This window comes from Tremella mesenterica, assembly GCF_000271645.1.
Source record: "Tremella mesenterica DSM 1558 unplaced genomic scaffold TREMEscaffold_4, whole genome shotgun sequence".
Classification (NCBI taxonomy): Eukaryota; Fungi; Basidiomycota; class Tremellomycetes; order Tremellales; family Tremellaceae; genus Tremella; species Tremella mesenterica.
Genome location: NW_006711228.1, coordinates 1,677,686 through 1,697,339, shown reverse-complemented (window position 1 = coordinate 1,697,339; position 19,654 = coordinate 1,677,686). Strand labels below are relative to the sequence as shown.

At 47.4% G+C, this 19,654-nt stretch overlaps 6 protein-coding genes across 6 annotated transcripts; 4 read left to right on the top strand and 2 right to left on the bottom strand.

The window, feature by feature from the left end:
* Positions 1-616: 616 nt before the first annotated feature.
* On the top strand, positions 617-2,422 carry TREMEDRAFT_43819 (uncharacterized protein; the record flags this gene model as incomplete). Its single annotated transcript, XM_007003949.1, has 5 exons — positions 617-671; positions 761-903; positions 1,044-1,598; positions 1,726-1,831; positions 1,996-2,422. 5 exons carry the CDS (start codon positions 617-619, stop codon positions 2,361-2,363), a joined length of 1,227 nt encoding a protein of 408 aa, XP_007004011.1. The 3' UTR covers positions 2,364-2,422.
* A 261-nt stretch (positions 2,423-2,683) lies between these two features.
* Positions 2,684-8,078, top strand: TREMEDRAFT_71557 (uncharacterized protein). The gene is made up of 15 exons (XM_007004322.1): positions 2,684-2,728; positions 2,905-3,020; positions 3,327-3,433; positions 3,632-4,018; positions 4,151-4,401; positions 4,599-4,893; positions 5,217-5,344; positions 5,455-5,749; positions 5,790-5,898; positions 6,193-6,410; positions 6,454-6,534; positions 6,743-6,918; positions 7,121-7,226; positions 7,454-7,611; positions 7,844-8,078. Exons 1-15 carry the CDS (start codon positions 2,700-2,702, stop codon positions 7,917-7,919), a joined length of 2,532 nt encoding a protein of 843 aa, XP_007004384.1. The 5' UTR covers positions 2,684-2,699; the 3' UTR covers positions 7,920-8,078.
* Positions 8,079-8,415: 337 nt separating this feature from the next.
* On the bottom strand, positions 8,416-11,538 carry TREMEDRAFT_30257 (uncharacterized protein; the record flags this gene model as incomplete). Its single annotated transcript, XM_007003851.1, has 11 exons — positions 8,416-8,647; positions 8,847-9,249; positions 9,297-9,784; positions 9,828-9,880; positions 9,928-10,231; positions 10,278-10,414; positions 10,458-10,930; positions 10,977-11,088; positions 11,128-11,239; positions 11,276-11,441; positions 11,493-11,538. 11 exons carry the CDS (start codon positions 11,536-11,538, stop codon positions 8,416-8,418), a joined length of 2,526 nt encoding a protein of 841 aa, XP_007003913.1.
* A 344-nt stretch (positions 11,539-11,882) lies between these two features.
* On the top strand, positions 11,883-15,331 carry TREMEDRAFT_68555 (uncharacterized protein; the record flags this gene model as incomplete). The annotated part of the gene is made up of 7 exons (XM_007004256.1): positions 11,883-12,109; positions 12,166-12,448; positions 12,498-12,710; positions 12,756-12,854; positions 12,899-12,995; positions 13,039-15,069; positions 15,162-15,331. The coding sequence occupies 7 exons, from the start codon at positions 11,883-11,885 to the stop codon at positions 15,329-15,331; spliced, it is 3,120 nt and encodes a 1,039-aa protein (XP_007004318.1).
* Positions 15,332-15,791: 460 nt separating this feature from the next.
* TREMEDRAFT_38859 (uncharacterized protein) lies at positions 15,792-18,539 on the top strand. The gene is made up of 6 exons (XM_007003901.1): positions 15,792-16,093; positions 16,403-16,527; positions 16,834-17,070; positions 17,461-17,712; positions 17,980-18,129; positions 18,326-18,539. The coding sequence occupies exons 1-6, from the start codon at positions 15,943-15,945 to the stop codon at positions 18,437-18,439; spliced, it is 1,029 nt and encodes a 342-aa protein (XP_007003963.1). The 5' UTR covers positions 15,792-15,942; the 3' UTR covers positions 18,440-18,539.
* Positions 18,522-19,202, bottom strand: TREMEDRAFT_71555 (uncharacterized protein). Its single transcript, XM_007004321.1, has 3 exons — positions 19,071-19,202; positions 18,910-19,024; positions 18,522-18,730 (listed from the first exon to the last, which is right to left on the bottom strand). The coding sequence occupies exons 1-3, from the start codon at positions 19,113-19,115 to the stop codon at positions 18,657-18,659; spliced, it is 234 nt and encodes a 77-aa protein (XP_007004383.1). The 5' UTR covers positions 19,116-19,202; the 3' UTR covers positions 18,522-18,656.
* Positions 19,203-19,654: the final 452 nt, after the last annotated feature.

Sequence of the window (19,654 nt, the reverse complement as noted above, 5' to 3'; positions counted from 1 at the left end):
TGGAGTGTCTGAATGAGCACCACAGATTATATATATATATAGTTATCCGTTGATTATAACATACTACTGCATGCCGCATGCCGCTCTAGACTTGTGTAGAAGAGAAGCGATGATGATTTCAACATCTCCAGCTCCAACTCCAGCGGTCCGACTTCTAAACTAACGGATATCCCCCCATCCCCTTCTTCAAAGAGACTATCTGATACCTTGATCAAGTACCTAGTACCACTCCATGTTGCCTGTCTTCTTGTATAAAGCTGGCCGGTCTCCATTCGGAGCTCGATCATGAGCTTGGAACTCGTCAATTGTCCAAGAAGACATCAGCAACGAAGTCAAATCACCGTGCCATGGCCGATCGTCATGCTTATATGGGAGGATCGAATAGGTTCTCTTTCCTCGCCTTCCCACCCCCCTTGACCCCACAGGCCACACACCGTCCACCGTATACTTGTAGTCATCTATGACCCTCCTCGATGCCATGACGCAAGCTCTTAACAACGTTCGATCTCTCCTTCTCGGACCCTCTGGGTCTAAACCCCCAGACTACCGTGCTGTTCCTTCTTCACCCGAATCAGAACTGCTAGGAGAGGCCGACAAGCCCAAGAGGCAGGATGGAATGGTTTACTTTTGTTTCTGGATCATGGGAGCTGGTTGTCTGTTAACTTGGAGTGGTGGGTCATCTCACAAGATAAACATATACATTTAAAAGAGTGGATATATTAACATTAATTGTCGTGAAGAAACACTGGCTAACGCATAGCCCTCATGTGTACCTTTCCTTACCTCGTCCAGCTCTTTCCTCCAGATTCGACAAGAGGACGGAATCTTCCAAGTACCCTTTCGAGCTTCTATTGTTTCGGTTTGGTCGTCTTTATGGGTCTGGCACAGAATGGTGTTGGTCGTGTGAGTCTCTCCCTTTGGCCCCTCCTTCCTGCCATGTTCATCGTCTCATGACCAATTCTTACCAGGTTGGCGATCCTATCATGAAAGTGGGGGTAGAGCCATGTCAATATGCGGAGGTAAGGATGTATGCTAAGCTCTAGGGATCACCTTCTAAACGACTGAATTGGTCCTCCTCCCTATTACTTATCTCTTCAATACTCTTCACATTCCCTCTCCTCCCTTTACTGCTTCCTCATCTTACCTCAACTCTCCTTCTCCTAGTTCTGATCGCCTTCACTCTCCTCTTCGCCCACGCTACATCATACTTCCAATCCTCAGTCTTAGGGCTTTCTTCCCTCTGGGGCTCATCGCAAGTCCTAGCTGTCATGTCTGGTCAAGGAGGTGTAGCCGTATTGGTCTCTTTTGCACAACTGTCGTTGGCTGTTTTAGCCGCCTTCAGACCATCTTCAGGGGAGGAGGAAGGGAAGATGGGTCTGGTGCCCAGTGTGGGTTTGTGGATTTTGACCTCTTTGGGTGCGGGGTTATGTCTTTTGGCTTTTAGGTATTTGTCTAGAAGACCGGAGTACGAGAGAGTTGTGGAACTTGTATCAAATCGAGAAGAGACAAAAGGAGACGGGGAGGGGATCCTCGGGGGTGTATTGAGGAAGAATGCTTTGGTGTACGTTGCTGTAGCGTATACCTTCGCTGTGACTTTGGTGAGTTCAAACACTTTCCTTCCTGCCCCTCAAGTCCATCTTGGGTGAATCATCTCTGGAGCCAGTGAAGACTAGTGGGACATATCACTGGTGTGAGAGTATTCTTGCAAACAAAACTGATGTCTAGTCCGTTTTCCCAGCCATCACGACCACGATCACCTCAACACATCACCCAACACCGCGATTACTGCAACCCGATGTCTTCATCCCGCTTCATTTCCTAATCTTCAATTGTGAGCACATCTCCATTCCTCCTCCCTCTTTCTACCATCCTTCAAATCCGACTCACTTTCCCCTTACCCATAACCCAAACGTCTACTTCACAGGATTACAATAACATCAAAATCCCCCCCCCCCCCCTCATCTACCAGTTGCAAACTCAACAATTAACGTCCAGTGGGCGACTACATAGGCCGAACATACCTCCCCCTCATCCCTTCCATACTCATCACCTCCCACCCCCGCATCCTCATCCTAGCCCTGTCCCGAACCCTCTTCATTCCCCTCTTCCTAGCGTGCAACACTTCAACCACCATCCCACTTATCAACTCCGACATTCTATACTTTCTCATCGCCCTCACGTGCGGATTATCAAATGGATACATCGGATCGATGTGTATGATAGTTGCCACTACTCCTTCTTTGAACCCGAGGATCAGCGAGGAAGAGAAGGACTTTGCAGGTACTTTAGGGGCGTTCTTCTTGGTGGGAGGGTTGGCTCTGGGCAGTGTGGCGAGTTTTGGTGTGAAAGGTTTGGTGGGGTAGAGATTGTCAGGTATCATTGAGATGATGAGTTGTATATCATATGCAGTTGTTGAGATCATAAATTATATATACTAGTCTCTCATCTTCCAATATAAAACAAATAATCTAGATATGCAGTGCGGCCCAAAGCTCCTCTACTCCAGTCGAGTAACACCCGCCAATGGCCGCCAATTCCAAGTAGGTGGAGAGTGGAGAGTGGAGAGTGGAGAGTGGGGGAGAGATGAATAAAAGTGGGGAGTTTCCCTTCGTCTCTCGCTCCTACTACTCCTACCACATCTCACTCTTCCATCTCTCACTTGACTCATTATCGGATACGAACAGGAAGATAGTACAAAGATGGAAGATCCGCCTCTTCCTACATCTACGTGAGACTTCAGAACTCTCCCAAATCCATCACTCTTGTCCTGACCATCGACTCATGTGTCGAACCCCCTCTGACCATGTTGATAAACTACCTTCCTCCAGTCGACCGAGGTCTCGAATGGATTTGATCACCCATCTATGTCAAGTCCCCTAAGGCTTCAGATCAGCTAATACGTAGATGGGACACTATCCAAAATGTCTTTTATAGGAAAGAAGAGATTTATCAAATGTCTTGGGATGTTAGGGATTTATCGGATTATCTGGTGACTGTGGGGAAGAATGGAGGACCTATTGGTATGTTTGAAAACCTCTCCCTACCTTGTCCACTCTCGTCCTAAGGGAATACATCGAGATGATCTTCTCGTCAAAGTCTCGGAAAACATTTATGGATGAAACACCTCTCTCGTCTTCTCTTCTGGGGTAGCCACATCCTGAAAACAGTAGTCGAGCATACCTCTGGCTGTGGGAGTTGAGTCGGTAAGGAGATTCCAAGGGAACCGAGGGAACTCGGGAAGGGGGGATCGCGATTATGGGGTATGTTTCCGAGGTATAAGGAGGATTCAGGAGAATTCTAGGATGATGAGTGATAGCTGATTACAGCCATGATGCGAGATGAAAGAAAAGTCATGTTATTGGGTAAACATACACCTGGAAGGCCAAAGATATATATCTACACATCGTCTGGATTGCCCATAACCACTATCACTGTGAGTTGTTCTCCTTCCCATACTCTTCCCCCTACACCTCATAGTCAGCTCTTTGACGCTTCTTCTCCCTACCCCTCCTTCCAGCGTCCCTTCAAATGATTAGACTGTACCCGAGTAGACCATCTGCTGCACATGAACAGCTAGAGTTCATGAAAGGCGTCACGAAGTGTATTCAGAACCAAACAGCTCATGCCATAGTGGGATCTCCCCCCACCCGTCCTCCTCCACATCACCCCTTTCCACCTTCTCGTTTTAGCCGACGATGGGACATATCGGCTCTACCCCCTTTCTTTTCCTTCTTGTTTCTCCCAACACACACTCGGAACGGAGGTATCAGAACTAGGTATCGTCTCTGCTAAAGCGCACGACGACGGATTTGTCGTGCTCACTGGCGGTCTGGAGTTTCTAGAAGTCAGAGGTTGGAACGCAGGGAGGGTTGGAGCTTTGGCACCGAGTGAATTGAGAGATCCTCCGGGAGCTTGGGGATTGGTCGATCCTGAGAGGAGTGGTAGTGGACATGTAGAGGTTTTAGTAGGGAGTGGAGGGACGGTAATTAGTTTAGATGCTTTAGAAAGGATAGATCAAGTGAGTAATCCCCTCCATCGCCTTGTATCTCTTTCTTCCTTGGCTACAGACGTATCCTAAGTTGGCCAGAGATTGGTTTCACCGTATCATGATGATATATTGCTACACGAATGGTCCGTATTTACTCTGTAGCGTCTATCGAGAGGTCCTTTCACACATATCGTACCCTCTCCAAACGGCCGGTTCTACGCTTTGACAACGTCCACAAATACACTCTGGGTAGTCTCTTCCGACTTTTCACGTAGTCTTTCCGAAGTTGATATCTCGGATTTTGCAGCTGGAGCAGGTGTACCAGACCAAGCTGAATGGTGTGGCGATAATGCTGTGGTTCTCAGATGGGGAGGAAGGGTCGTTGTCGTTGGACCAAATGGGGATAGTTTGAAGTGAGCCTTCGATATACCTCGTATCCTTCCCAAATACCTTTCTTGGGAATCCTTATCTCCTTCTCCCGTTTACTTTACCCATTCCTTCATCCTCTTCTCATCCAAGTCGACTTCACAATCAGCTCTCGCCTTAAAAGTGAAGGAGATCTGTCGGACTTTTTGAGTGTGTAGATGGGGAAAGCAGGTACTTATATAAGATACGACAACACCTCTGCTTTTATCCTCGGAGAAAGTGACGGTCTGCGAATGATCACATCCACCACATGCGAATTCATACAAAAAGTACCCGATGCTTCACTCGCTGTGTTTAGTCCAGGCTCATCACATCCCGCTGCTATACTATTCGACGCACTGGATCATTTCGATAAAAAGAGTCCAAAGGCCGATGAGAGTATAAGGAGTATACGACCTGAGTTGTCCACTGCCGTGGATACTTGTATAGAAGCTGCGGGAAGGGAATGGGACGTTCATTGGCAGAGACGTCTTCTTCGGGTGAGTGCACTGATCGCAATATCTCCAATACTCACTTCTATAATCCCTACTCTCGTCACTGTGGTGTCATGGGACTTCGCCTCAATAGGTAGAGATACGACATGTGGACCCCGTAGGAAAGAAAAGATACCTGAAGGGAAGGGCTAAAATCATATTCACACTCTTCTTTATCTTCATTGTGATGTGATGGGACTCGCGCCTCGATTAAGAATGATGGTCGTTGGGCCGCGTAGGAGATTTGAAACGCATGTGGGAGAGAGAGGGGGAGGGAAAAGGGGCAAGGGGGAATGAGATTGGGTCCGGAGGTGTAACTGACTTGACAGGCAGCACAATTCGGACGAGCCTTCATGGATTTTTACAATCCTTCCGATTTCATCAACATGGGACAGACTCTCAAAGTTCTCAACGCTGTTCGATACTTTGAAATTGGTATTCCTATAACTTACGAGCAGTCAGTCTCTTCCCGTCTCTCACTCCTTACCTTCTTTTCCCAATTTCTCAGCCACTACCTTCATCCATGTCTGAAGATCCCTCGTATGTACATGAATGCTGACTGATCAGATACACCTCCATCTCCCCATCAGCACTGATCACCCATCTCCTCTCACGCAATCTCCATCTTCTCGCCCTCAGAATATCCCAGCATTTATCAATACGACCCGCACCAGTGTTACGACATTGGGCAGAAGCTAAGATCTCTCGAGCTCGTCCTGATCCCATCGGGCCAGGGTCAGACGACGAAGAGCTCTGCTCGGCCATAGTTGCCAAATTCAAAAGAGAAGGTGAACGCAGTGTTTCTTATGCCGACGTTGCGCGGGTAGCTTGGGAAGCAGGCAGAATCAGATTAGCAACTATGGTGAGTTTGGAATATCTCTGTAATGAAAGTTGACAGAAAGTTGTTGGATCATGAACCTAGAGCAGCGGAACAGGTACCTTTATTGTTACAGATGAAAGAGGATAAGATAGCTTTGAACAAGGCGGTAGATTCTGGTGACACGGATTTGGGTGAGTCGTCGGGGTAACCTTCTGCCCACGTGCTTCCAGCCATAGCTGTTTCTCATGCCTCTGTCCTACTTTCCCTCCCATATGATCACTGTCGTTCTGAACCCTATCACATATATCTATTTGCCGCACAGTACTAAGTGTCCTACCCCAACACCATAGTCACACCTCATGACATTTTCAGCAGCTCGTGATGCCTTAAGCAACATCCTCCTCCACTATGTATAAGACAGCCAAGAAAATGTAGATGCACTGATGCTTCGTGTGTAGTCCAATTCATCAGTCGCTGATGCTCAGTTTACCATGTCCTCCTTCATCTTCGTGCTTCCCTCTCACCTGGGGATTTCTTTCACATGCTAGACGATTCCATCTCTCCCAATCTCACACCCGCTGTCAACCTCCTTCAGGTATATGCGAGAGAAGGAGACCGTCAGCTTCTTCGAGACTTTTATTATCAAGATGATCGACGCACGGAGAGTGCGTGTTTGGCATTGGAAGAGGCCGGAGCGTCTGCGGTGAGATCGTTTATGAGTCTGGCGGACTGAACTGAACCCTTAGGACGGAGAAGAGAGGATCGATAAACTGCGGGTAGCAGCGAAGGCGTTTGGGGAGGAGAAAGAGAGGGCGTTTGAGGCGAAGGTCAGTCCAGATCTCCGTCTCTCAAAGCTCATTTTCATCCTGCCACTGGATGTCCCTCGTTTATCAGATCGAGTATAAGAGGTGTTCCAGAGTCTTTCTTCTGAAAACAGAGAGGATAAGACATGGGGTAGTGGACAAGGATATCAGAGCGAAGTGGGAGAGGGAGCAAGAGGGAAGGGAAGGGAGCAAGGGCGACACTAAATCACAGATGGCAGACGACGCACATAGATTGCTGGCACTTCAAACAGCTTACGAACGTGAATTAGATCATAAATTTTCTTTTGCAGGTTTGAGCGTGAATGACTTTATCTCGGCTTTGTTACTTGCTGGATTTGGAAAGAGGGCCGAGAGGGTTAGGGCCGATTGGAAAGTTGGTGATAAACGGTTAGTTGATCACTTCCATTTTGCTCCTATCCATTTCCCACTTCTACCCTGACTGAATCTCCACGTCATCTCTAGCTTCACACTCTTTTGGACCGAACATTCCAAAATATCTAAACTCATCTGACCCGATCGCTTTTCTTGAGTGAAGGACGTCGCTTGGGAGAGAAGGAGAAATAAGGTGGAGCGATGAACTAAAACACAGATGGTGGTGGCTCAAACTGAAATCGTACGCGAAGAACAAAGATTGGGACGGTCTAGAAGCATTCGCAAAGTCTAAAAAGAGTCCTATAGGTTATGAACCATTTGTGGTATGTTTATTCTTTTTCCTCAATCAGAATCCTCTGACCTTTCTACTTTGTCATTTGACCTCATCCTATCTCATTCTCACATTCACAAACTATCTCCATTCAATCTCTTTTGACTACCTTACCTTATCCCTCGTCTTTTATGACATTGATCACAAGACGGTCTCGACAATGTTTGGCTGGCTGAAGCATGAACCAGTAAGAATGTCATTACGACCACTAACATTCAGACGCACCTCCTTTCACTCTCTCCACCCCAACCGACCCAAGCTGCGTCATTCGTCAATCGGTGCGACCCGAAATCCCGTGCAGATCTATACGTTCAGTGTGGGGATTGGACAAGAGCTGCAGAGGCGTGTCAAGCAAGAGGTGATAGGGCGAAATTAGAGTAAGTCACTCTTTCCCCTTCATTCGTTTCTTCTGCTTTTGAACACCCTCTCGATCCTTACGACCATCACTCTCCTTCTCTGATGAGCTTCGCTACCTCTTAGAGCTTCACGTAGCTTTATTGAACGTCTCCGCTCTACTGCTCAATCACCGGATCGCCGTCTCCCAAAGCATGGCACGTCTTTCTCTCGTTGATGAGGACCACATGGAGTAATGAATGGACTGACATATAGGGAGTTGAGAAGAAGAGCACCGAGTGGGATCGCTCAAAGGGAAATGGATGACGTGTTGCGCAAAATGACAAAGTGATGAGACATGATTTATGTTTGTATTTCACCCGTAAACGAGGTGGGTGATGTAGAAGTAACGGTTATCTTTTTTAACTACAATATATGGGGAGATCCTGACTTCTGTACGGATGACTATGATGCCTAATCTCATACGATGCATTGTGAATCCATGATCAGCCGAAACAAGATCTCTCATGATGATAGTCCTTTTGCCCGCCTTTAATCATCCCCTCTCCTCCTCCTCCTCCTCCTCCTCCTCCTCCTCCTCCTCCTCCTCCTTGTCCTCTCTCTCGTTAAATTTCCCCTTTTCTTGCCTCTTCTGCCCGCTTTACCTCTTACTCACTCCTGTAGCGCGGTTGGTGTGCCGTTGACATGACACTTTGAACCACCAAGCTAGCGATGACTCTCGGAAATGACTCTCAAGACAGAAGTGACTCACTCCTCCCGCTGACAAAACTTCCTTCCTATAACCACTTCCATAGTACACATCACACTGGTAGAGGTATACGAAGAGGTTATGAGGTTACCCTCTCACGAAACTTTTTCCCTAAAACCTCTTCCATAGCTCTCATCACACTGGGTGAAGTATACAAAGAAGTCATGAGGTAAACCACATTACCGAGTGGTCTAGAATGTATTTGAAAAGAAGAGAATTCACCCTTTGGACTAAAGACGATTTCTTTCCTTAAATCGGTGAGGAAATCAAGAGCGGCGTGTGATGTGTAACCTTTTTTGTCAACTTCTATTCTATTCGATCTCTTTCCTACTGCCCCTTATTCCTTCCATTGTCATGTGACTCGTACATCCAGACCTTTCCGCTCTCGCGGTCCACTTGAACAACGTGAAGTTTGATATCCTCGAATCTCCGATGTACACATGGAGGGATGAAAAAAGAGAGACATGGGCAAGGAACAGGCGGTACTCACCACCATCAGCTACATCTAACTCTATACCCAAAACCGTACCCATAGCCATCACCCCTTTAACTCCCTTTACCCCACTCAAACTCATTACAAATCCTTTATCCCAGAAACTCCATCTTCCCACATTGTCCTTGCCCCCAACACCCCAAAGCTCTTTCTCAGTCTTCCATTCCATCCCCTCTGTCATCTCGATAGCTCGGAGTGCCACTGCACATCCCACCGGATGAGCGGTATACGAATGTCCATGTAACAATGCGTCTCGTTTGCTAGAAGAGAGAAAAGCTTCAAATATGGACTTAGAAGCTAGGGTAGCAGCGAGAGGTAAAAGACCACCAGTGAGGATCTTGGCGTAAGTCGAAATATCTGGAGGATGGGAGAGGACCGAAGAAGCAGCTAGGTACCCAAATCGGTTCAGTCCAGAGAAAACTAAAGATCAGTCAAGGCAAATTTTGCACGGGATATGAAGAACGGACCTTCGTCGTATATCACTGGCAAACCGCACCATTCACTTGATGGTCGGTCTTTTGATGAGACCGACTCTGAGGAATATTCTTTCGATGAAGAAGTGGTTTGAGGGTTGAATAGATCCGAACTTGCTCGAACAACTTCGACCAGACAAGCTTGGAAGAGAGGGTCGACAAATGCCATCCCTCCCGCTCCTAAGCAGATTGGTTCAAGGATCAAAGCCCCGAACCGTCTTCCTTCCCCCGCGAGACGTTCGAGGGTTGAGCGGATGTGATTTCGATAGTATGTTGCCAGTGGTGATGTCAGGCGGTCTGAAACATTGTAGACGTCCTGCAAATCGGAGAATGCTATTTCCCAAGAATCAGATGTAGAACTTGCGGGAGCAAGAGATGAAGGTAATGGGTCCCAAGAATCCGGGGATGTGCTCCGGATCGTAGGAACGCCTCGGATGTACTGGACAGTTGGCGGAGAAAACCAATGACCTCGACCTTTGTACCTGTACGATCAGCTGATGAAGTAGCAGCCCATGGGCAACTGACCAGTCCACTGCGGTGTTATAGCTGGAGGCCTCGGCCGCGTCCATAGCTCCTATCTGAAAGTCAGATCACGAGAGTCTATCTCGGGAGCAGAAAAACGAACAGTGTCACCATGATAACCTCCCCGAAGTCCGATAATCCCTACATCACCACCCAGCTCTCCAGTCCAGCCGTATCGTCTTGCACTTGCTCTCAGCGCCATCTTGAGAGCCACCTCTACCGCGGTACTTCCGTTATCCGAGTAGAACACTCTCTCCGCCCATCCCGCCCCAACGGTGGAAACAAGCTTCTCCGCTAAGTCAAGAGCGGGTTTGTTGGTGCCGCTGGGAAAGAGGACATGACCATAACGACCAGCTGCAGAAGCTGCCGCAATGGTGAGTGGTTCAGCTGCATGTCCATGCGATTGTCTAACAGTCAGTCGACATGCAAACCAAGTTCCAAAGATGGATTTACGTGAACCAACTGGCGGATCCGTCCATATATGAATTTAACATGGAATCGTTGCTTTTGACTGGAGCCTTTGCATAGTACGCGTCAAAGTTGTCTTGAAATGCTGAATCAACAACCATGACGTCTTCTCTCTTATTCACCTGACACTTTTAGCTCAACAGGGATGGTTTTGGAACAGCTCACTAGATCATGCTGAGTGAACGGCCACCATATCGTTTTCAAAGTCCTTTCTGGCATCCCCTCGAGTTCTTGTATTCTGGCATCATGATCCTCCTCAAGCCAGAGAGCGGCGTCTCTGATTACCCCTCCGGACTCGCCCTCAGAAGACAACTGTTCGACGTCAGCGTACCACTGATTCAGTCGAACTGTATCCTCTAACACGGTACCATGCTTCTTTGGTGGTGGTCTGACAGTAAAGAATCGGATCCCTCTGTCTTGAAAATATTGCCGAAGAAATGAGTGATTACGATAGTAAGAATGATGCAAGCATAACACGGCTGAGATTGTATAGCCACGGATAATGAGAGATTCGTAAGAAGATACGGTGGTTGAAATACCACCAAGGTGTGGTGAAGCTATCAGGACGGAAGGTAATCGCAGCGCTCTGAGAAAAGTTGACTGTGTATGTGGTGGATGTAGGGACGGTGAATGGACGCCTGTCAATGGTAAGCTCAGCAACTGTGTCATATTCATAGCTTTCACCTCCAGCGGTCTCGATAAACATGGCTCCACGCTTCCCACCCAGACGTTGTTGACTCGTACGAGCGTATCGCTCTACGCCGTCCACCAGCTCATCGTTCGAGCTGGGAAAGGGCTACCATCAGCCTGAATCAAAGAGTGAGGGTCGACTGACCAATTCAGGCGCTAGCTGAGCTGCAAGATGAGGAGACATGGGTTCTCTATACTGATATAGATTCTTTGTGGTGACTACATCTTGGTATGGAGCTGCATATCTCTCAACGAAACTGACGAATCAGCTAAGGACAGGCCATGACACTCACTTAACATCCGATTCTTCATCTGGGCCTGTACTGACTGGCTTGAGATAAAATACCCGCTTCCTGGAAGGGCCAGAAGCTGATGATGTCTCCGTCTCATTGGTATACTGTGCTGCTGTGGCTCTTAGCAGAGCGGTGGTGAGGAGTGTCTTTCCTACGTCCGTGTTGGCTGCGACTTGTCAGTTCTGACTTTTGGATGAAGGAGAAACAAGGCTCTTACCTCCAAAGACCTGTGAGATTCGGAGGTTGGGAAAGAGCAGGGGCATGATGGAGGTATGTTATGAACAAAGACTGGCTATAGGAGACATGAGTGTGAAGCAAGACATGGAATGTACAGAGGGGTAAGTTTGGGGGATGAAAAGAAAGAAATCTCGGTGGGGGAAAACGGAGATCCGTCACTCCGAAAGTGGGGGAGTATGACGTGTATACAAGCTTAGATGTTGCCACGTGGTAGCTGATAAGAAAACTTCCGTCACATTGACCAGCGCGACGTCACACAACATGCCGCGTCCTCACCTTTGCTTGACGATTCTCCAACTTTTCACTACCTATAAACGAGTGGGACGTTGTTCACTTTTGTATCTTGACTGGAGGGTGGAATCAAATCATCATGGGGGATCCATATCGCTCTCAGAGCACTACTTCTCTCTCCCGTCTCTATAACGGCGCCAACGGAGGAGGGCCAACAGGGGTGGACGGGGAAGAGTTGAACGACCCAAGCTTGGACTTTTGCAATGCCTTTTGGGGACCAGGAGACAAGGGCTTTGACGTGGTCATGGCCCGTCTGAGAGGAGCGGCCAGGACGACAGACGAATTACGGACGTATTGGAAAGAGAGGTGAGTCGTCGGACGTGTTGCAATCATGGAATGTTTGGGCGTAGCTGATGTACAAGAGTGGCAATAGAGGAAGAGTATGCTAAAAAGCTGGCAAAGTTAGCAAAGATGACAGTGGGTAAAGACGAGATTGGAGAACTGGCTGCTGCAATCCAAAATTTACAGACGGAAACGGCTAGTCAGGCTTCATATCACCAAGCGCTTAGTACGGAGATGAGACAGAGCGTCGAACAGCCGACGGTGGAATTCGGAGTGAGATTGACAAACCTCAAAAAGGGACTGCAGGCCAGTGTGGAGAAGAGTTATAAGAATAAGGGGTTACAAGAGGCTCATGTGCAAAAAGTAGGTTTTCAGAATCAGAGTGGGACTGAGGATGGATCTGATCAGACAGGCAAAGGATAGATACGAAAGTGATTGTTTGAAGCTCAATTCGTATACTGCCAACGCCGCTCTGAGCCAGGGGAAAGATCTCGAAAAGATTCACTCAAAGCTGGAAAGAGTGAGGCAAACAATAGGGGCGAATGAACAGGACTTTAGGCAATTTGTCAAGGTGCTCGAGGGCACTCAGGTCAAGTGGGAGAATGAATGGAAGAGTTTTTGTGATGTGAGCATTCATTTTTGTCTTCTCAGACGTAAACTCACGTCGTAGCATGTACAAGATCTAGAAGAAGACCGACTAGCTTTGATGAAGGATATCATGTGGGCGTATGCCAATGCAGTGTCTCAGGTCTGCGTTGAGGATGACAGCGTGGGTATTCTCATCTCGACAATTGATGAGATGCTGACTTGAAGTCTTGTGAACGAATACGAGAGAAATTGGAGCAGTTTGATCCTCAAAATGACATGATCAACTTTGTGCGTGGTTGGGGAACAGGTGATACCATACCGGGTGAGCTCATCTTAACGAATTTAGACGACCATTGATAAGTTAGACCCTCCCCGATTCATCAATTACTCCGCAGGAGAAACTTACCCCTCTCATCCATCAACTCACATCGCGAGTTTCCGCCGAATATCCAGCAAACCTCCTGTCTCTGCCACCTCTCAGCATCTGGATCAACAAGCCATTCAACCTGCAGAAGCGCAGCCTTCAGTTGAGTCGCATACCGAACAACCCGAAACGGATAAGAATGACAAGACTGAACCTCAAAGCAATGGCTGGACAGGCGGGATGGACAAACTGGCCCTGTCAGACGAACAGACTGGCTTTCCCCAAAAGAGCGACACAAAACCTCCCTTTGGCGGCATAGCACTTCCAGGGATGACTACCTCGTCCTCCGGTCCCGTGACTTCCCCATCAGAACGCAAATCAACCATGCTTCCACCACCTGTCCCACCGACAATGACCATGCCCGAGCCTCGTATCCCTTCCCGGCAAAGTACACGAGACGCTACCGATACCGATCCTATGGCAAAGGCTCTCGCAGAGCTTCGACGAGAACCTCCTTCATCTGGTAGCGTCAGACGTAATGCTTCTCATCGTCGACCGGAGAGCACATACACCCCTGGAGGGTCAGTTCGAGGATCGATTTCTGGACAAGGTGTCAAATCTCCCGCTTCTCCCGCTCCGACTTCTACGTCACGTATGTCATATCAAGCTCCCTTTGCCACACGTGCATCGATTGACATGTCACTGTCTCCCCCTGCTCCCGGTCACACCGCGGCTCAATTGCAAAAATCAATGGACGACTTCCATCGACAAGCGACGAAACGACAAAGTATCAATTATGCCAATTATGCCGATGATGTGGTCGGTGCACATCCAGCTTCACGACCCACTTCTCCTGCACCGGGTTCAAGAGGTCCAGCATCAGCAATGATGCAGCCACCTATGCAACCTCCTTCTCCTGTTGCGGATGAAGTTTTGTCGCAATATCATCAAGCTTTCCCTGGAGAACGATCTCGTTCTCGTGCAGGCTCCATACGTTCTGGAAGATCTCGAGCTGGATCTATGATCAGTCAACAACCTCCCACCTCCCCATCGGCTATTCCTAGGGAAGGTTTCGTGGGAATCGGTGCGGGTGGAGGAAGATCAGCCAGTCCTCAACCCCCCACATTCCGAACTCCCAGTCCATCCCCTGTTTCTCCACATGGCATCTTGGGTCCTCAGAATCTCGGAATAGCATTGGACGAGAAAGGTGGTGTTGCACATGACTCCATGGCTGAGGCTTATAGGAGACAATATCAACAACAACAGCAACCCTCTCAACTTGCTAGATCCCCTTCTCCCGCTCCTGTTCCTATACAAAGCCCGTCTGTACGTGGATCGACGTATGGTCCACCATCTGGTCAGTACTCATCTCCACCACAGCAGTATCAAGGTTATGGAAGTACGAAATCGCCAGTAGGAGGTTTGCCACCTAGCATTTCTCAACAAACTCGTCCTACTTCACAATACGCGCCACAACAGGGATATCAAACTTCTGTTGCTCCTCCTGTCCAACAATACCCTCAACATCCTCCACCTCAAACTCAAACCCAATCTCAACCACCACCACAATCTCAATTACAATCTCCGGTGCAATCAAAGTATCAAAATTATCAACAAGGTTATCCCTATCAACAACAACAGCAACAACAACAATACCAACCCCCTCCACAATCCACCTCGCCTCAACCTACCTATCAACAAAATGGTTATGGTCAACGGCAATCCGCTTACGGGGCTCCTCAACAATATGCACCACCTCAACAAACATATAGAGCTCCTAGTCCTCAACCTCAACAATCACAGGCATACCAAGCTCCAAGTCCTCAACCCCAACCCCAACCTCAACATCCACAAGCTTACAAAGCGGCCAGTCCGCAACCACAAGGAGATTATTATCGCGGTGGCCCGAGTCCACAACCGCAGGGATATGCATCTCAAGGAGGGAGAAGTCCTAGTCCTCAACCGAACAGACCGCCGGAGAATACGGCACCGACAGGGCAATGGAGTACTACGGGTCAACCAGTGTTGTTCTGTGAGTCGTCTTATTTTCGACTGGCTGTTCTTCTTCACCCTGACATCTCTGCCATTACTAGATCGGCCTAGAGGAGAAAGCTTACGTGACAGATGTCAAAGCACTGTACGATTACACGGCCCAATCTCCAGCAGAATTTCACTTTCAAGCGGGGGATATCATCGCTGTCACTTCTACGCCTGAAGATGGGTGGTGGTCTGGAGAGTTGTTAGATGAAGCGAGGAGAGTGCCCGGTAGGACTGATTTCCCAAGTAATTTGTGAGTGCTCGCTACATTTTCTTCATCGCATCATATCCCCTTATCAAGTTTGTCGTCCACGTCGAGGATCGCAACACAATATATATTCGACTCCCTTGACTGTATCACTATTGTTCCCGTAGTGCAGCTAGATGTCAACTGGTTTACATGATGCTGATTCTCGGCGTGTGTCTTTTCTGAACGACCGACCGGGGTGGAGAGGTATATATCGCATATTTATACCATGAAGATCTATGTCTGATAATGTTTTGATAGATGCATCCAGTTTGATCCTATATTCATGTCTCAACCACGTCTCTGTCTCAAGTGTCCCACTCTCCAAGCGTAAGCATGTACTCGTAGCAGGTAAGTTATACGATAGAGTAATGCTACGGACGGTCCGATGACCGGTCCACGTGGTAGAGATGATGACACCATCCTCCTTTCCGATGTGTCCGGAATCCTTCCACCTCATTCCCCATGCCCCCATGTTTCCTCTTTCTTAAATCCATAACTCGACCTCTCCTCTCTGCATCAACTACAAGTAAAGTCACACATATCGTATCATCGTACAACAAGATTAACAACACTCGTGATTTCTCTCAAAATCATTCTCAGTTTAAACATAAAGACGAAATGTCAATTCCGAAAAGTATGAAAGCTATCCGAGTTGAGAAAACAGGAGGACCAGAAGTGAATGTTTTAGAAGAGATACCCGTTCCTATTCCTGGTAAAGGTGAAGGGTTGGTGAAAGTTTTATGGACGGGTACTAATTTTATTGATAATTGTTAGTTTCTCTCTATTTCTGCTTCTTTTTTACGTCTTCCCCCCTTCCTTCCCCCCTTTCACCCTGTTCTCTATTCTCTATTCTATGGTTGAATCACCACGTAAAACCATGATCGATCCTACTTCCATCACTACAAAGTTGTCTGAGGGAATTGATCTCAACATAGTGGTTCATTTCCTTCGATTTGACTACCTGCTATCTTCCCTGACGATAATATCTCTTACAGAATCTGTATGGAATGTGATGATTGGTCCGTGATTGTGGATAGACGATGAGGGGATGAGTGGATGGAAGATTGATAATCACCAGATTTCCGTTCGGGTCTTTATCCTAGACCTTTACCTTATACTCCTGGACAAGATATAGTAGGGATATTACTTTCTCTTCCTGAAGATTATGTTCCTACGGATTCTTCAGATTTACCTCGTCTTGAAGTAAGTTATTTCACATTTCTTATCTTTCCCCTTCTTTCTTCTTTCACCCTAGAACTCTTGTTCATGACGTAATCTGAGATACTTGTCTTTTAACATATCTCACATACCTATCAACCGAATATCTCTTTCAGGAATAACACTCATCTAAAAAATTAACTTGGCTTTACGCCTTCGCGCTTGAAACTCACCCCATTTCGGCTTCTCCTATCAATACATCGATGAGAGAAAACGGGTAGCAGAACGTTGAAAGATGAGACTTGGTGTGAAGTTTAAAGGAGGATCACATGTCAAGAGCTAAATCCCCAGATCGGTCAAAAGATCCTAGCACCAGTAGCTGGGTCCGGTTCTTTCGCAGAATACGCTACATGTCCTATATCAAAGATCGCCCCATTACCAAATGATATTCCTGGACCTGATGGAATAGCAGCATCTACCACCGCGTTCACCGCTTTGGCTTTGGTCACTGAGAGTTATGAGGTCAAAAAGGGTGATTGGGTTTTGGTCAGGGCTGCATCGGGAGGAGTGGGTTTGGTACTTTGTCAAGTGAGTAGTTTCTCTTTCACCTTCAATATACTATTCCCTCTCCTTTTAATCCAGTGTTTCTCACCCCATCCGTCTATCCGATGTATTCCATAAACTCAATTCATTCTTCGCTATTATTCCATTCCTTATTTCCATTCTATTCCTCATTCACATACAATTCCTTATTTCCACTCCATTCCTCATTTACACACCATTCCTCATTTGCTTTTCATTCCTCACGTCCATGATCAGACACTTCCGGGTTTAGTGAGAGACATGACACAATCACATTCATGTCCTTCCACATCCTAAAGCCATAACTTTTCCTCTTCCTCCGCTGGGAGGCCTCTACAAGGACTGTGGGAAGAATATGGAGAACAGACATCGTCGTTGAACTTCCGCTCATACCAGCTATGCGCACACCTAGGCGCAAACGTCCTCGGCACCGTCTCCTCACCTGCCAAAGCCGATCTAGCTAAACAAAACGGAGCACAACATGTTCTCTTCACTACCGATTCATCAGAGGAGAACGTGAAACGTGTTTTGGAATTGAGCGGAGGAGGTGTACATGTGGTTTATGATGGTGTCGGGAAAGATACTTTTGAAGAGGATTTCGAAGTGGTTAGACCAAAAGCTACCATTGTTACTTTTGGGAATGCTTCGGTGGGTAATTCCCCCTCACTCTTTATAACTTCACCTCTCAATCGTTCATTTTCCCATCTAGTTTTTAAGACCCTTCTCACGGTATTTCAGAGTACATCATGTTCTTGTAATTCCTATCACACATACCGCGTTACAACACCACACTATTCTGTTACATTTCGAAAGAAGCGAAAGAGGGACAGGAGAGAGAGAAAGAGGGAGAGAGAAAGAGAGCGGAAGTTACAACTTGTAGAGTACGCAGACGAAGGGAAACATACTAAAGTTTAGGGAGCTGTACCACCCTTTTCGCCCCTCAAACTAGGTCCAAAAGCACTCAAACTCACACGACCTACGATGAACCCGTTCATCTCTACTCAAGAGGATTTCACTCGGTATGCGAGTAAGATCTTTGATTTGATCAAACAAGGTGGTTTGAAGGTACGTCATGTGTCAACTTCTCCTCTCATATCATCCCTTCCTCCATCGCACCAACCCTTATCGTCTTCACCGGTGCTATCAATCGATGATCCATCATCTTTTGTTGCTCCATCATTGAACTGACATCCGCCTATCCGTTTATCCACCCAAGTCGATTAGTTTGTCCCGTCCTCCATCAGTATACTGATTGGGGCAGTTCACGATTCATAAAATCTATGATTTCTCTCCCGAAGGTGTCAGTCAATCTCAGATTGATATCGCATCAAGGGGGACGGTGGGAAAATTGGTCATCAAAGTGGCGGATGAGTAAAATGATTATGTTCTTACTATTTCGGGTTAGTGAATGTGATACGCCTTAAGGGTTTCGTCAGTCAAAGATTCGCGAGACAATGCACCATCTTTAACAATTGCATCGTCTTCGTCACATCGATACCTTCCTCCTAATCTCGTCTAGATCCAGATTGTCGTCGTAAGATTCGTCCATATGATGCGATTTCCATCAAAGAAAAAGTCGACAGATCAAACGATCATTTCTTAGCTGCCGAGCCGTAGTACTGAGTCGACTGGCCCTGAGGGGAGGTGTACGAAGCGTACCCATTTCCTGCGTCTTAGTCGTGACCTGGAGTATTTGATGTCTGACTGGTAGAAGACGATCCTTTCCTGCCTTACCGGCCTCATCGGTAGACCGGAATGTTGGAGTGACACCCAAGTCACGGGAGCCTGGATACCAGGCAAGGTGGCGTGGGTATCCATCGAAAGGAGCAACGTCAGGAAACTCACCCGTGTTGTAATAAGAGGATCCATTGGTATTCGAGTAATAATACGAACCATTAGAGTTAGAATAATGATAACCGCTGTTACCGCCAGAGTCTACACGAGTGTCATAGCTGTTTCCCTTGTCTTCAGCTTGGTGCCAACTGTGAAGAGAAATGATGACCCACCTGGCTGTTCTGGCCAGAAGAGGTGATAGTATCTTTTCCTGGCATATTGTCTATATCTTATCGTGTGACTTGTCGTGTCTATTGGTTATCTCTATGTGACCGTTTGTACGTGTATGAATGTACGTGAGTGATGAGTGAGGAGTCGTAAGAAAGAGAGAGAAGGGGGGGGGAAGAGAGGGTTTAAGTATGATGGTCAGTCCAGTCAACCTTACTACTACTTACGACTTAGCTTGACTACTAGAATACGGCCGGTGAGACCTGCGCCGTGCTAGCCGTAGTGTCGTGCCTGAGCAGGATCCAGGACCTGATTCCGTCATTTCCACCTGGCGCGCTAAAGAGTTTGATCGCAACTATTTCCCCATCGGGACATTTTACCACTTTTCACCCATCGGGTCTTCTTTCTTCGTCCCTCATTGCTGCATTGCTGCAAGCTGCTCTCTGTGAAAAGCACCCAAGTAGGACTACTATACTCCAGGCGAGGGAGAAGTGTAGACGAGAGTACTTTACTCGTACTTGGAAGAGTGAGTAAATATTGCTCCAACATTGAGAGAGAACGTGACCTGACACCCAGCCACTTTGACCCT